The 14447-nt window shown below is 38.9% G+C and overlaps 1 protein-coding gene across 1 annotated transcript in view; it reads left to right on the top strand.

The window, feature by feature from the left end:
• The window catches only part of COG6 (component of oligomeric golgi complex 6), a 650023-nt gene that overhangs the window by 126719 nt on the left and 508857 nt on the right, over positions 1-14447 (top strand). The window contains exon 4 of the mRNA XM_053708403.1: positions 9507-9565. Within this exon, the coding sequence (XP_053564378.1) occupies positions 9507-9565 (59 nt within the window). The remainder of the gene's footprint in view (positions 1-9506; positions 9566-14447) is intronic.

The raw sequence follows: 14447 nt of genomic DNA, 5'->3' as shown, positions 1-14447 counted from the left end.
AACATCAATATTTAATAATGATATTGGCCTGTAATTTGTTGTTTGCGCAGGGTCTTTTCCTGATTTGGGGATGACTGTTATGTTTGCTTCTAACATGTGACTAGTGAAGGGGAATTTTTTGTCAATGGTGTTGAAGAGTTGTACTAAATGTGGGCTAATATGTGGCGAAAGCATTTTGTAGAATTTCGGGGTGAACCTGTCTGGGCCTGGTGCTTTCCCAGGAGCAAGTTGTTTAATGGTGTCTTGTAATTCTTGGAGCGTAATGGGAATATCAAGGTCTGATCTGTCCAGCTCTGATAATTATGGTAGGTCTAGTTTCGCTAAGTAATTGTCAATTTGGTCTTGTCTGGTGGGGGACCTGTTTATCTCTAAATTGTATAATTTGCTATAATATTGTGAAAAGGTATTTGCGATATCTTCGCTTTTAACCTGGTCATGTTTATTTTCGTCTTTGATAGATCTAATGAAGGACCTGTATGACTTCTTTTTGAGTGACCTGGCTAGGAGTTTACCGGCTTTGTTGCCCTCCGCAAAATATTTTGAGTTTAATGCAAGTGCTCGCCTATGTGCATTTTTGTTGAGATATTGATTTATGGAATCTCTGGCCTTGTTTAATTTAATTAACAGATCCTCAGAGGATGGGTATTTCTGATGTTCTTTCTCAGCTATGCTAAGCGAATTGGTAAGGGATTTGTAAGCTAATTCCTGTTGTCTGCGGTGTTTAGACATTAGTTTAATTATCTCCCCCTTGATATAACATTTATATGTTTCCCAGTTATTGGTGTGGGTATTGTCTTGTGGGTCGTTTATGTCGAAAAATAGAGAAGTCTTCTCTATTATCGACTGTAGCATTATGGAGTCTGTAAAGACGGTGTTATTTAGTTTCCAAGTGTTCCTCACACCAGGTTTCTGATGCCAGGCAAACGAGCTTATCACCATTGCGTGATCTGACCAGGGTGTTTGAGATATTTTGGCATATATCAACAGCTGTAAGGAAGCCTGGTCCCCTAGTATGTAGTCCAGTCTAGTGTAGATTTTTTGCGGGTGTGAGAAGAATGTATAGTCTCTTGTTGAGCCGTGTGACAGACGCCAAACATCAAAGGTTGGTATGGTTTGAAGTGCCTGCCAATTTGCTTTAATCATCTTGGTTGGCATGTATGATTTCCCTGAGGATACATCTAATGATGGGTCTATCGGGAAATTTAGGTCACCTGCAATTAATATTGGACCTTTTGCTACATCAAGTAACATATTCATCACTTTTCTGAAGAAGGTCTGTTTGGGACGATTCGGGGCGTATAGATTGAGAAGTGTCAGAGGCCTACCGTAGCAGGTACCCACTAGTAATACGAATCTACCCTCTTCGTCTCGTCTACTTTGTAATAGTTCAAAGGGAAGGCCTTTTTTGAATAATATACAAACCCCATTTTTCTTTGTTGTGTTGGAGCTGGTGTAGTATTTATCGTAATGGCGTGATGGGAGATTGGGTTCGTGTCTTTTCCAAAAGTGGGTTTCCTGTATGAATACAATGTCAAGGTCCTTTTTATAAAAATCATATAGCGCTATGGACCTCTTTTGTGCTGATAAAAACCCCTTAACGTTCTGCGTTGCTATATTGAGTTTATTAGGTGTTTGAGTTACAGGCATATCGAGCTACTTGTATTGAGGATGTTAACTAACAGTCAGTTATCCGGAAGAGAGGTGTAGGTTGGTGTCTCTTTATTGAGGTATAGGTTAGGGGAGACGTGGAGGGATTTAGAGAATTTGAAAGGGGAGAGGGTCAATGTAGAGGTTAAGAGTGAAAAAAAGTTGTCTCTTGACACGAGGGGGGTATAAAAACGGTAATAGATAGGGGGGTATGTGGTGGGGGACAATTAGTGGTCTGGTAAGGCTATACAGGGAGTGCAGAATTATTAGGCAAGTTGTATTTCTGAGGATTAAATTTATTATTGAACAACAACCATGTTCTCAATGAACCCAAAAAACTCTTAAATATCAAAGCTGAATAGTTTTGGAAGTAGTTTTTAGTTTGTTTTTAGTTATAGCTATTTTAGGGGGATATCTGTGTGTGCAGGTGACTATTACTGTGCATAATTATTAGGCAACTTAACAAAAAACAAATATATACCCATTTCAATTATTTATTTTTACCAGTGAAATCAATATAACATCTCAACATTCACAAATATACATTTCTGACATTCAAAAACAAAACAAAAACAAATCAGTGACCAATATAGCCACCTTTCTTTGCAAGGACACTCAAAAGCCTGCCATCCATGGATTCTGTCAGTGTTTTGATCTGTTCACCATCAACATTGCGTGCAGCAGCAACCACAGCCTCCCAAACACTGTTCAGAGAGGTGTACTGTTTTCCCTCCTTGTAAATCTCACATTTGATGATGGACCACAGGTTCTCAATGGGGTTCAGATCAGGTGAACAAGGAGGCCATGTCATTAGATTTTCTTCTTTTATACCCTTTCTTGCCAGCCACGCTGTGGAGTACTTGGACGCATGTGATGGAGCATTGTCCTGCATGAAAATCATGTTTTTCTTGAAGGATGCAGACTTTTTCCTGTACCACTGCTTGAAGAAGGTGTCTTCCAGAAACTGGCAGTAGGACTGGGAGTTGAGCTTGACTCCATCCTCAACCCGAAAAGGCCCCACAAGCTCATCTTTGATGATACCAGCCCAAACCAGTACTCCACCTCCACCTTGCTGGCGTCTGAGTCGGACTGGAGCTCTCTGCCCTTTACCAATCCAGCCACGGGCCCATCTATCTGGCCCATCAAGACTCACTCTAATTTCATCAGTCCATAAAACCTTAGAAAAATCAGTCTTGAGATATTTCTTGGCCCAGTCTTGACGTTTCAGCTTGTGTGTCTTGTTCAGTGGTGGTCGTCTTTCTGCCATTCTTACCTTGGCCATGTCTCTGAGTATTGCACACCTTGTGCTTTTGGGCACTCCAGTGATGTTGCAGCTCTGAAATATGGCCAAACTGGTGGCAAGTGGCATCTTGGCAGCTGCACGCTTGACTTTTCCCAGTTCATGGGCAGTTATTTTGCGCCTTGGTTTTTCCACACGCTTCTTGCGACCCTGTTGACTATTTTGAATGAAACGCTTGATTGTTCGATGATCACGCTTCAGAAGCTTTGCAATTTTAAGAGTGCTGCATCCCTCTGCAAGATATCTCACTATTTTTGACTTTTCTGAGCCTGTCAAGTCCTTCTTTTGACCCATTTTGCCAAAGGAAAGGAAGTTGCCTAATAATTATGCACACCTGATATAGGGTGTTGATGTCATTAGACCACACCCCTTCTCATTACAGAGATGCACATCACCTAATATGCTTAATTGGTAGTAGGCTTTCGAGCCTATACAGCTTGGAGTAAGACAACATGCATAAAGAGGATGATGTGGTCAAAATACTCATTTGCCTAATAATTCTGCACTCCCTGTAAAAAGAATATTTGCTTCATAGCGAGAGTAACTAATGGACATTATGGCTGAAAGTAAATTACATGTAGGATACACATCGGTCCACTGATTGGAAATAAATGTGATCTAGTTTGACGTACAAATACATTATATCTGGAATACTATAAGTTATAAGTTAAAACATTCGAAATTGTTGTATTACAGTCAATACCCAAACAGTATCAATGAAATAACTTGATATATACCTAAAGATATCAACTTAATCTTGTTATAGTGGGGTTAGCGTACAATCTTACCACAGGGTTCATTAACAATCTTACCTGTGAATTGGCTACCCAGTCTGGTGGTCAGTAAATGAACTAACATATTAACTTTTCAAACAATAAACATTATACTAAAGTTATAATCCTAAGAGAGAACGACAAATTTAACATCTAATGCTAATATTGCTGGGAGACATGGATCTCCTCATAGTACACAAAAGATGGACAAATAATGTTCATAACATCTCTTTGAGGTCTCTGTACCTTTTGTTCTATTAATGTGTCACTGCCTAATTTTGTCCAAAATGCCCTACGAGGTTGCTGCACAGTCTCCTTCAACAGTTCTTATTGTCTCTTGGCGAAATGGTGGCAGCTGCAGCCATTTGTTGGAGACCGTTTCAATAGGCTGGCTGCTTTTGAGGTGGACCATATAAAAGAGTTGGTGTTCAAAGATGGAGCCATTTCGATATCTAAGGGGTATCTATGTTTGCAGTCTGTAAAGCTTCTTAATATTAAATAGGACAGATAAAAAGCCTGTCTGCTCACCAAGTCACCAAAAGAAAAAGAATCTCACAATTCAACCAATAAAACACCTGTAAAAGTATAATATAGTTACCAGTGTCTTCTTGTAGAGTCATCCGACTTGTAGGACACTTTAGACAATGCTTCATCTGAAACATTGGGTGTTCAACATCTCTTCTGTTTAGCTGGAGTTAAGTTTCAAGTTTTGAAAGCTGGAGGTCTGGTTATAGAAGATTTCTTGAATGGTGGAGTTTTGGTTACATCGCTCCATGCTCTATGTTTGGTGATTGGGGAGTGTCTCTTCTCATGTAATTCATCTTTGTCTCTGTCGTTTGTTGCGGGTGTTGGAAGTGGTATATCCAATTTGGTACAGAAAGAGTTAATTTCCGATATTTGAGAACATTCATATTTCTTTCCATTTTTTAACACTTGGACTTGCACTGGGAAGCCCCACCTGTATGGGATATTTAAGGATCTGAGATGTTGTGTCAAATTTGCAAATTCCCTTCTCTTTTGCAGTGTCATTATAGATAGGTCAGCAAAAAACTTTATTGTAGCGCCTTGGTATTTAAAGTTTTGTTGCTTGCGTGCTTGTTGTAAAATAAGTTCCTTCTCCTGAAACCTTGTAAAACAGATGACTACATCCCTGGGGGGGCTGGTTTCTGGCGGTTTTGGTTTTAATGAGCGGTGGGCTCTTTCCATTTGTATCATTGGTAGATCAGGGTGGTCGCCTTCTAAAAGAGATCTGAATAAGCCGTCTAAATAATTTCTTAGATGTGAACCCAAGACCGACTTAGGTATCCCTTTAATCCTTATATTACTTCGACGGGATCTATTTTCAATTTCGTCTAGTTTAATTTCTAATTCAAAAATCTGCTTCTGTTGGGAGCGCATTTTGTTTGACATACTATGCAGTTCTGCTGTCATGTCTTCTCTGTCTCCTTCTAGGGTATCTACCCTGTTTCCCAGATCTGTAATTTCTTTTTTGAGTTCTGCACACTCTTCTTTTATACATGACTTCACCTGATTTATGAGAGTTTCCATTGCTTTGTATGTGATTGGGCCCTCATTGCCAGAGTCCCCCATTTTGTCAGTATTCTGAGACATAGTGCAGCTTTCTTCCTGCGATTTATCTGTGTTTGAATCTGATATTTCTTCAGTGCTTCTTTGTTTGTCAATAGGTTTGAAAAAGGTATTAACGTTATTGGTAGTGGCTTTATTGTTTTTATCCTGTTTACCTATTCTTCTAGTTGCCATTTCAGATAGGGCATAGAATATGGTTGTATAGTGGGTTATTGTGTTGTTAAACAAAAGATAGCTGTCTCTTTCTATATATAACTGCACTCTAGATATTCCTATAAAGTGTGATTGTAGAGTGTACTTAGAGCATTACATTGAAGAAACTATATAAACCGTTATTATACTGCAATGGCTTCTTAGCCTTTTTTCTTGCAAAAGGCCCACGTGGAGACTTATAATAAAAGTCCTGTTTTATAGTTTGGCGCACAACCGTTATTTTATAGCGTGGTATATCAGTCTATGATAAACATGTATAATGTTGACACACTATGCCCCAAGTTATTAGTCTGCTGACATTAATCTATCTCGAGCAGCTTTCCCATATTAGGTATGTGGGAGATATCTTATTTACTCTGTGCCCTCTTCTTGTCTGGCCTTCCAAGTATACAGGGAGTGCAGAATTATTAGGCAAATGAGTATTTTGACCACATCATCCTCTTTATGCATGTTGTCTTACTCCAAGCTGTATAGGCTCGAAAGCCTACTACCAATTAAGCATATTAGGTGATGTGCATCTCTGTAATGAGAAGGGGTGTGGTCTAATGACATCAACACCCTATATCAGGTGTGCATAATTATTAGGCAACTTCCTTTCCTTTGGCAAAATGGGTCAAAAGAAGGACTTGACAGGCTCAGAAAAGTCAAAAATAGTGAGATATCTTGCAGAGGGATGCAGCACTCTTAAAATTGCAAAGCTTCTGAAGCGTGATCATCGAACAATCAAGCGTTTCATTCAAAATAGTCAACAGGGTCGCAAGAAGCGTGTGGAAAAACCAAGGCGCAAAATAACTGCCCATGAACTGAGAAAAGTCAAGCGTGCAGCTGCCAAGATGCCACTTGCCACCAGTTTGGCCATATTTCAGAGCTGCAACATCACTGGAGTGCCCAAAAGCACAAGGTGTGCAATACTCAGAGACATGGCCAAGGTAAGAAAGGCTGAAAGACGACCACCACTGAACAAGACACACAAGCTGAAACGTCAAGACTGGGCCAAGAAATATCTCAAGACTGATTTTTCTAAGGTTTTATGGACTGATGAAATGAGAGTGAGTCTTGATGGGCCAGATGGATGGGCCCGATGGATGGGCCGTGGCTGGATTGGTAAAGGGCAGAGAGCTCCAGTCCGACTCAGACGCCAGCAAGGTGGAGGTGGAGTACTGGTTTGGGCTGGTATCATCAAAGATGAGCTTGTGGGGCCTTTTCGGGTTGAGGATGGAGTCAAGCTCAACGCCCAGTCCTACTGCCAGTTTCTGGAAGACACCTTCTTCAAGCAGTGGTACAGGAAGAAGTCTGCATCCTTCAAGAAAAACATGATTTTCATGCAGGACAATGCTCCATCACACGCGTCCAAGTACGCCACAGCATGGCTGGCAAGAAAGGGTATAAAAGAAGAAAATCTAATGACATGGCCTCCTTGTTCACCTGATCTGAACCCCATTGAGAACCTGTGGTCCATCATCAAATGTGAGATTTACAAGGAGGGAAAACAGTACACCTCTCTGAACAGTGTCTGGGAGGCTGTGGTTGCTGCTGCACGCAATGTTGATGGTGAACAGATCAAAACACTGACAGAATCCATGGATGGCAGGCTTTTGAGTGTCCTTGCAAAGAAAGGTGGCTATATTGGTCACTAATTTGTTTTTGTTTTGTTTTTGAATGTCAGAAAGATTTATTATCGAGTTTGGAAGACTTACATTTCATGGTGTTTTTCTCATAAATTTTCTTGGTGTTCTTTTAGAATTCCTAGAATGCTACAGTTTCTTCAGGATTGTTTGGATAAGGGTTTGTCTGCAAGTTCCTTGAAGGGACAAATCTTTGCTCTTTCTGTTTTATTTCACAGAAAGATTGCCAAACTTCCTGATATTCACTGTTTTGTACAGGCTTTGGTTCGTATCAAGCCTGTCATTAAATCAATCTCTCCTCCTTGGAGTCTTAATTTGGTTTTGAGGGCTTTACAGGCTCCTCCTTTTGAGCCTATGCATTCTTTGGACATTAAACTACTTTCTTGGAAAGTGTTGTTCCTTTTGGCCATCTCTTCTGCTAGAAGAGTTTCTGAGTTATCTGCTTTTTCTTGTGAATCTACTGTCTGATTTTTCATCAGGATAAGGCAGTTTTGCGGACTTCATTTAAATTTTTACCTAAGATTGTGAATTCTAACAACATTAGTAGAAAAATTATTGTCCCTTCCTTGTGTCCTAATCCAAAGAATTCTTTGGAAAGATCCTTACATTCTTTGGATGTGGTGAGAGCTTTGAAATATTATGTTGAAGCTACTAAAGATTTCAGGAAGACTTCTAGTCTATTTGTTATATTTTCTGGTTCTAGGAAATGTCAGAAGGCTTCTGCTATTTCCTAAACTTCTTGGTTAAAGCTTTTGATTCATCAAGATTATTTGGAGTCGGGTCAGGCCCCGCCTCAGAGAATTACAGCTCATTCTATTAGATCAGTCTCCACTTTGTGGGCTTTTAAGAATGAAGCTTCAGTTGATCAGATTTGCAAAGCGGCGACTTGGTCCTCTTTGCATACATTTACTAAATTCTACCGTTTTTATGTATTTGCTTCTTCAGAAGCAGTTTTTGGTAGAAAAGTTCTTCAGGCAGCTGTTTCAGTTTGATTCTTCTGCTTATGTTTTAAGTTTTTCTTGTCATTAAAGGGACAGTCTACCATAGAATTGTTTTTGTTTTAAAAGATAGATAATCCTTTTATTACCCATTCCCCAGTTTTGCATAACCAACACAGTTATATTAATATACTTTTTACCTCTGTGATTACATTGTATCTAGGAACCTTCTTCCAGTCCCCTGATCACATGACTGTGACTGTTTATTATCTATTGTCTTAAATTTAGCATTGTTTTGTGTTAAATCCCAAATAACCCCCTGTGCCTGAACACAGTTTTATCTATATGGTCCACGTGTACTTTCTGTCTCTTTGTGTTGAAAAGAGATTTAAAAAGCATGTGATAAGAGGCAGCCCTCAAAGGCTTAGAAATCAGCATATGCGCCTACCTATGTTTAGTTTAAACTAAGAATACCAAGTGAAAAAAGCAAATTTGATGATAAAAGTAAATTGGAAAGCTGATTAAAATCCTATCCTAAAGTCCTATCTGAATAATGAAACTTTAATTTATACTAGACTGTCCCTTTAAAGAATAAACTTATAATTTGGGTTGTGGATTATTTTTTCAGCGGAAAATGGCTGTTCTTTATTTTTAGCCCTCCCTCTCTAGTGACTCTTGAGTGGAAGACTCCACATCTTGGGTATTGATATCCCATACGTCACTAGCTCATGGACTATTGCCAATTACATGAAAGAAAACATAATTTATGTAAGAATTTATCTGATAAATTAATTTCTTTCATATTGGCAAGAGTCCATGAGGCCCACCCTTTTTATGGTGGTTATGATTTTTTTTGTATAAAGCACAATTATTTCCAGATTCCTTTGTTGATTCTTTTTACTCCTTTCTTTATCACTTGGCTTTTTGTTAAACTGAATTGTGGGTGTGGTGAGGGGTGTATTTGTAGGCATTTTGAGGTTTGGGAAACTTTGCCCCTCCTGGTAGGAATGTATATCCCATACGTCACTAGCTCATGGACTCTTGCCAATATGAAAGAAATTAATTTATCAGGTAAATTCTTACATAAATTATGTTTTGTCTATAAAACAAGTTTTTCTTTAGATGGTGTAGAAAAGACAGTAATTAAGCAATATTTTACCTTGTATTTTAATAATGGTTAGTTTGTTATAAAGTAATTGAAGACATTTTGATATAATCCCTTGTTAATGTAGCAGGTGTTGTTTTTTGTGTTACTAATTATATCATTTTAATTTTCTGAAAACATTGTGCTTAAAAATTAGATTTCAATACCTGTGTGTGAGTCTCACTGATTTAATGTACGTGTCTCTCTCTACTTCTTGTAAAACATTTTATATTTCTGTAAATAACAGCTAGTAAGTCATTGTTTGTTCATTTTTCATAGGCATCAAAGGAACAGACACATGATTTGATTGTGAAAACAACAAAACTTCAAGGAGAAAAGTATGTGCACAAACTTTTTAATTTCTGTGTGTCTCAAGGAAAATGTTATTGCGAGTGGATGTTTAGTTAAGAAACTTTGTGTTTATATTTTTTATTACAGCTTAAAGGGGCATGAAAAAAAAGTGTTTTGCTTTCATTATTCAGATAGAACATACAGTTTTAAGAAACTTTCCAATTTACTCTGTATTCTTGTTGAAAAGCAGCTAGGTACACTCAGGAGCTTGCACGTGTCTGGAGCACTATTTGGTAGTAGCTTTGCAAGAATGCTTTTAAAGGGGCAGTCTACACAAGAAGTTTTATTGTTTAAAGGGACAGTCAACACTTACTTTAACATGTTTTGATATTGAAAATATAAAAACGGAGGTCCGCCTACACTATACCCCTCCTGCCTTCCCGCCTTGCTTCTGTCCTAAACAGCGTAGCTAACTACACTAATACCCTGTAAATATGGATGCCGAACTCCCCCCACCATTACGTAGATGCCTTCTTCTTCAACTGATAAGCAAATCAGAATCCAGTCCTCTGACAGAAATTGCACGCTGTGATTATCTTGTATCTAAGATTCTTCTGGCAGCCCCCTGATCACATGACATTTTATTTATTATCTATTGACTTGCATTTTAGCCAAATAGTGCAGTGTCTGCCACAAGCCAAGGGCGTGATCACAATGTTATCTATATGGCTTACATGAATTAGTACGCCCCTGTTGTGAAAAGCTAATACAAAAGCATGTGATAAGAGGGAGTCTTTAATGGCTAAGAAACAGGCAGACATTTAGAGTTTTAAATGTTATATAGGATATTAATAGAACAATGTTGGTTGTGGAAACCTGGGGGATGGATAGTATAGGCATTATCTATCTTTTTAAACATAACAAATTTAGTGTTGACTGTCCCTTTTAAGGAACACTGAACCTAATTTTTTTCTTTAATGATTCAGATAGAGCATGCAATTTTAAGCAACGTTCTAATTTACTCCTATTATCAATTTGTCTTTGTTCTCTTGGCATCTTTGTTTGAAAAAGCAGGAATGTAAGCTTACAAGCCAGCCTATTTTAGGTTCAGCACACTGGATAGTGCTTGCTGATTGGTGACTGCATTTAGCCACCAATCAGCAAGCAGTACCCAGGTGCTGAACCAAAAATGGGCCGGCTTGTAAGCTTTACATTCCTGTTCTTTCAAATAAAGATACAAAGAGAACAAATACAAATTAATAATAGGAGTAAATTAGAAAGTTGCTTAAAAATTGCATGCTCTATCTGAATCATTATTTGGGTTCAGTGTTCTTTTAACAGTGTTATACATTGTGGAAACACTGCTGCCATCTTTTGGTCAAAGGCATTCTTGTAAACTGTTGCCATGTAGTTCTCTTGATATGTGCATGCAACCTAAAAAGGTATTCTCTTCAGCAAATAATCCAGTAAAAACATTTATTAATATAAGTAAATTGAAAACTTTTTTTAAAAAATTCTATTAAATCAGAATAACTTTAAAAAAACAAAAAAATAAATGCTTGCTTTGGGAAGCTGTACAGAGAGCTACAACTAGGAGAGTACAAACTAGGAAGTGTTTGGGGCAGGCGGTAGCTTTCTAGTTGACTGTACCACCCACTGCTGTTGATAACACTGCAGGCTCGTGGCAGCCAACACTGAGACTTACAGGAGACTGGGGATTCAGGGTGTTAGCTTGAATCAATCTCGGCACCTCTCCTCTCATAGATTTGACCCCGAAGCTCCCAGCGCAGTCCGTTAGTACAGCTCTCCACTTCAGATCGGTTAGCAGCTTCGGTTTATCAGACTTTTCTCTCGCAGCTGCCATCTCTGCACCTTGGGAAGTTGTTGAAATCTGAAGAGGCTTCCCCGTTTGGTTTAGTATGGGTACTTGGGTCCGACATGTGAAAGGTTTAGTGGGTAGTTTTAATGAAGGCTGCGTTTCTCCCTTTGCTTTGGCACATATGAGTTTTAGGGAAGCAAATTCCTCTTTAAATGCTGTACATTTCTCTTCAAAGTGGGCATCCAGCATAACTTTCACTTCCCTTAGGATCAGTTCAGTATCTAGCGCCATTGTAAATGTATTGTAAGCAATGCTTTATCAGATGTGATATGCCCCTTGTCACAAAGGATGGCAAAAAAAAAAAAAGCTTTATCCTATTGTAGGATGTCGTAACCCCGGAGTTCGGGGGGGGGGGGGGTAATAGTGCGGCAGCCCCAGTCCTACAGTCCATAACTCATTCAGGATCTGTTTCTATATTGCAGATTGCTGCGTAGTTACACAGAAAGGAAAATGGCTTCCAGACCTGATATCAAACTTGTCCCATAGCTGACTCAGAGAACATAGGCATAGACTCCATCAAACCATCAGCTCCTAGAAGAAATCTGTTCACCTTGATATATATCTAATGCAGGGCAATAAATATTTGAATTTGGTTATATTTAGTTAGTAAACTTAGAATCCAGTTCAGAGAGCTTCACAAAGATGCGATCAGCCGCAGTGAGTGTAGGCTCTGCCCCCTATTATGCCTTTTTGTTAAGGCCATTTCATGTCCACTCCATTTTTCAGGATGTTTATCCTCATATTTTATTTCATTCAGATCACTTGTGGATTCTGAGTTTTTCTTTTAAGCTTTACCAATTTTTCGCTTTTTCCATTTGGTTTAGTGACAGCTTTATGAATCTTTACAAAGGTTCTTGGTGCCCTTCTTACTGTCTTCAGACAGTAGGGTATTGTGATGCTTCCTTATTTGGATGGTATCTTGGTATTAGCTTTTCTTTTATTAAAGCCGGACAGATAGCTCAGCAATGCTAATGCACTGTGGCTGAGCTCTGTAGCAACCTGAGGGTGCATGTTCGATTCCCACCGAGGTTCATTCAGCCTTTCATCCTTCCGAGGTTGATTAAATTACAGCATCTTGAGTCCCTTACGGGTGATTAGACATGCTTTACAAGTACCCAATACATACATATGAAAGAGCAGTATTCAAATATATGGACTTTTCTTTTTGTGGAATCCCTCATGAATCAACTAAGTTTTGTTACTTCAAGACATGGTTAGAGGATTTAATTTAAGAGTTTCGTGATTGCTCAGACAAGGGTCACTTCTTTTTGGGTTTCTAGATGGATTCGGTGTTCATGTCTTTGTCTTTATCGGACAAAAGTCAATTGTAAGTGGCGTTAGCTTGTCTAACTTACAGTCTAGAATATTTCTTTCAGTGGCTATGTTCATGCAAGTTTTAGGTCTCATAACTGCAGCATCGGGCATGGTTCCCTTTGCTTGTTTTTCATCTGAGATCTCTTTATGCTTTGCATACTGAATCAATGATACAGGGATTGTTGTTAGATATCACAGTTGATATTTTTAAATCCTAACACTCTACTCTCTCTGTTTTGGTGATTAGTCTGTCATCATTTTATTCAGGGGGACTCCTTTTGTTTGTCCTTTTTGGACTGTATTCTTAATGGATGCAAATCTTACAGGTTGGGGAGCTGTCTGAGGGTCTTTTGACAGCACAAGGGGTTTCGAAACTTCAAGAGGTGAGGTTTCCAATCGATATTTTAGAACTCCGTGCTATTTTTTCACAGCTCTTTCAGGCTTGGCCTCTTTTAGGAGAGAACTTTTTAATTTTTTGATTTCAGACTGACAATATCACAACTGTGGTATATGTCAATCAACAATAGGGACTCATAGTTCCTTAGCAATTAAGAAGTATCTTGAATACGTTCTTAGATGGAATTAATCTCCTGTCTATTTTCTACGATTTTAGACATTTGGGAGGTGGATTATCTCAATTTCCCAGGTACCTTTTCAGGTCCAGGGATCCTCAGGTGGAGATGGTGGATGCATTAGCAGTGTCTTGGTTTTGCAACCTGACTACATCTTTCCACCTCTGTTTTTTTCTTTCAAAGGTGATTTCCAAGATCATATTGGAACAGTGTCATGTGTTTCTGATAGCATCAGCATGGCCTCACAGGTTTGGTATGTGGATCTTGTTCGGATGTCCAGTTGCCATCCTTGGCCGCTTTCTCTTGGCCAGCCCTCTTGTTTTAGGGGCTATTTTTCCATCGGGATCTCAAATTACTAATTTTGGGGTATGGAAATTGATTAGTGTTTAGTCATAGAGGTTTCTCTGACTCAGTTTTCTCCTGTTAAGTGTAGTCAGTCCACGGGTCATCCATTACTTATGGAATATTTCTCTTCCTAACAGGAAACTGCAAGAGAATTACCCAGCAGAGCTTGCTATATAGCTCCTCCCCTCACCTGTCATACTCAGTCATTCTCTTGCAGCCTAACTAGGTAGGAAGCTGTGAGAGATCTGTGGTGTTTTTTTTAACTTAGTTTATTTCTACAATCAAAAGTTTGTTATTTTTAAATGGCACCGGAGTGTGCTGTTTATTCTCAGGCAGCTTTAGAAGAAGAATCTGCCTGGGTTTTTTTCTATGGTCTTAGCAGACGTAACTAAGACCCACTGGCTGTTCTCATCTGAGGAAAAGTGAGGTAACTTCAGAGAAGGGGAATAGCATGCAGGGTCCCCCTGCAACAAAGAGGTATGCGCAGTAAATTATTTTCTGAGGAATGGAATTGACTGAGAAAATACTGCTGATACCATTGTAAAGTAAGTTCAGCCTTAAATGCAGCGATAGCGACTGGTATCAGGCTGATGTGTGTGTGTGCACTGAATGTATTTTCTAAGGAATGGAATTGACTCTGAAAATACTGTTAATACTGAAATAATGTATGAGCCTTAACTGCAGTAAAAGTGACTGGTAGCAGGCTTGTAAATAATAATACATAACTTTTAAATGTATGTTTAAAACGTTTACTGGCATGTTAATCGTTTTTTGTGAGGTACTTGGTGATAAAACTTATTGGGGCTTGATTTTTACCAC

This window comes from Bombina bombina, chromosome 3 (assembly GCF_027579735.1).
Source record: "Bombina bombina isolate aBomBom1 chromosome 3, aBomBom1.pri, whole genome shotgun sequence".
Taxonomy (NCBI): domain Eukaryota; kingdom Metazoa; phylum Chordata; class Amphibia; order Anura; family Bombinatoridae; genus Bombina; species Bombina bombina.
The sequence above is the reverse complement of the archived record's forward strand: the minus strand, read 5'-3'. Positions and strand labels throughout refer to the sequence as shown.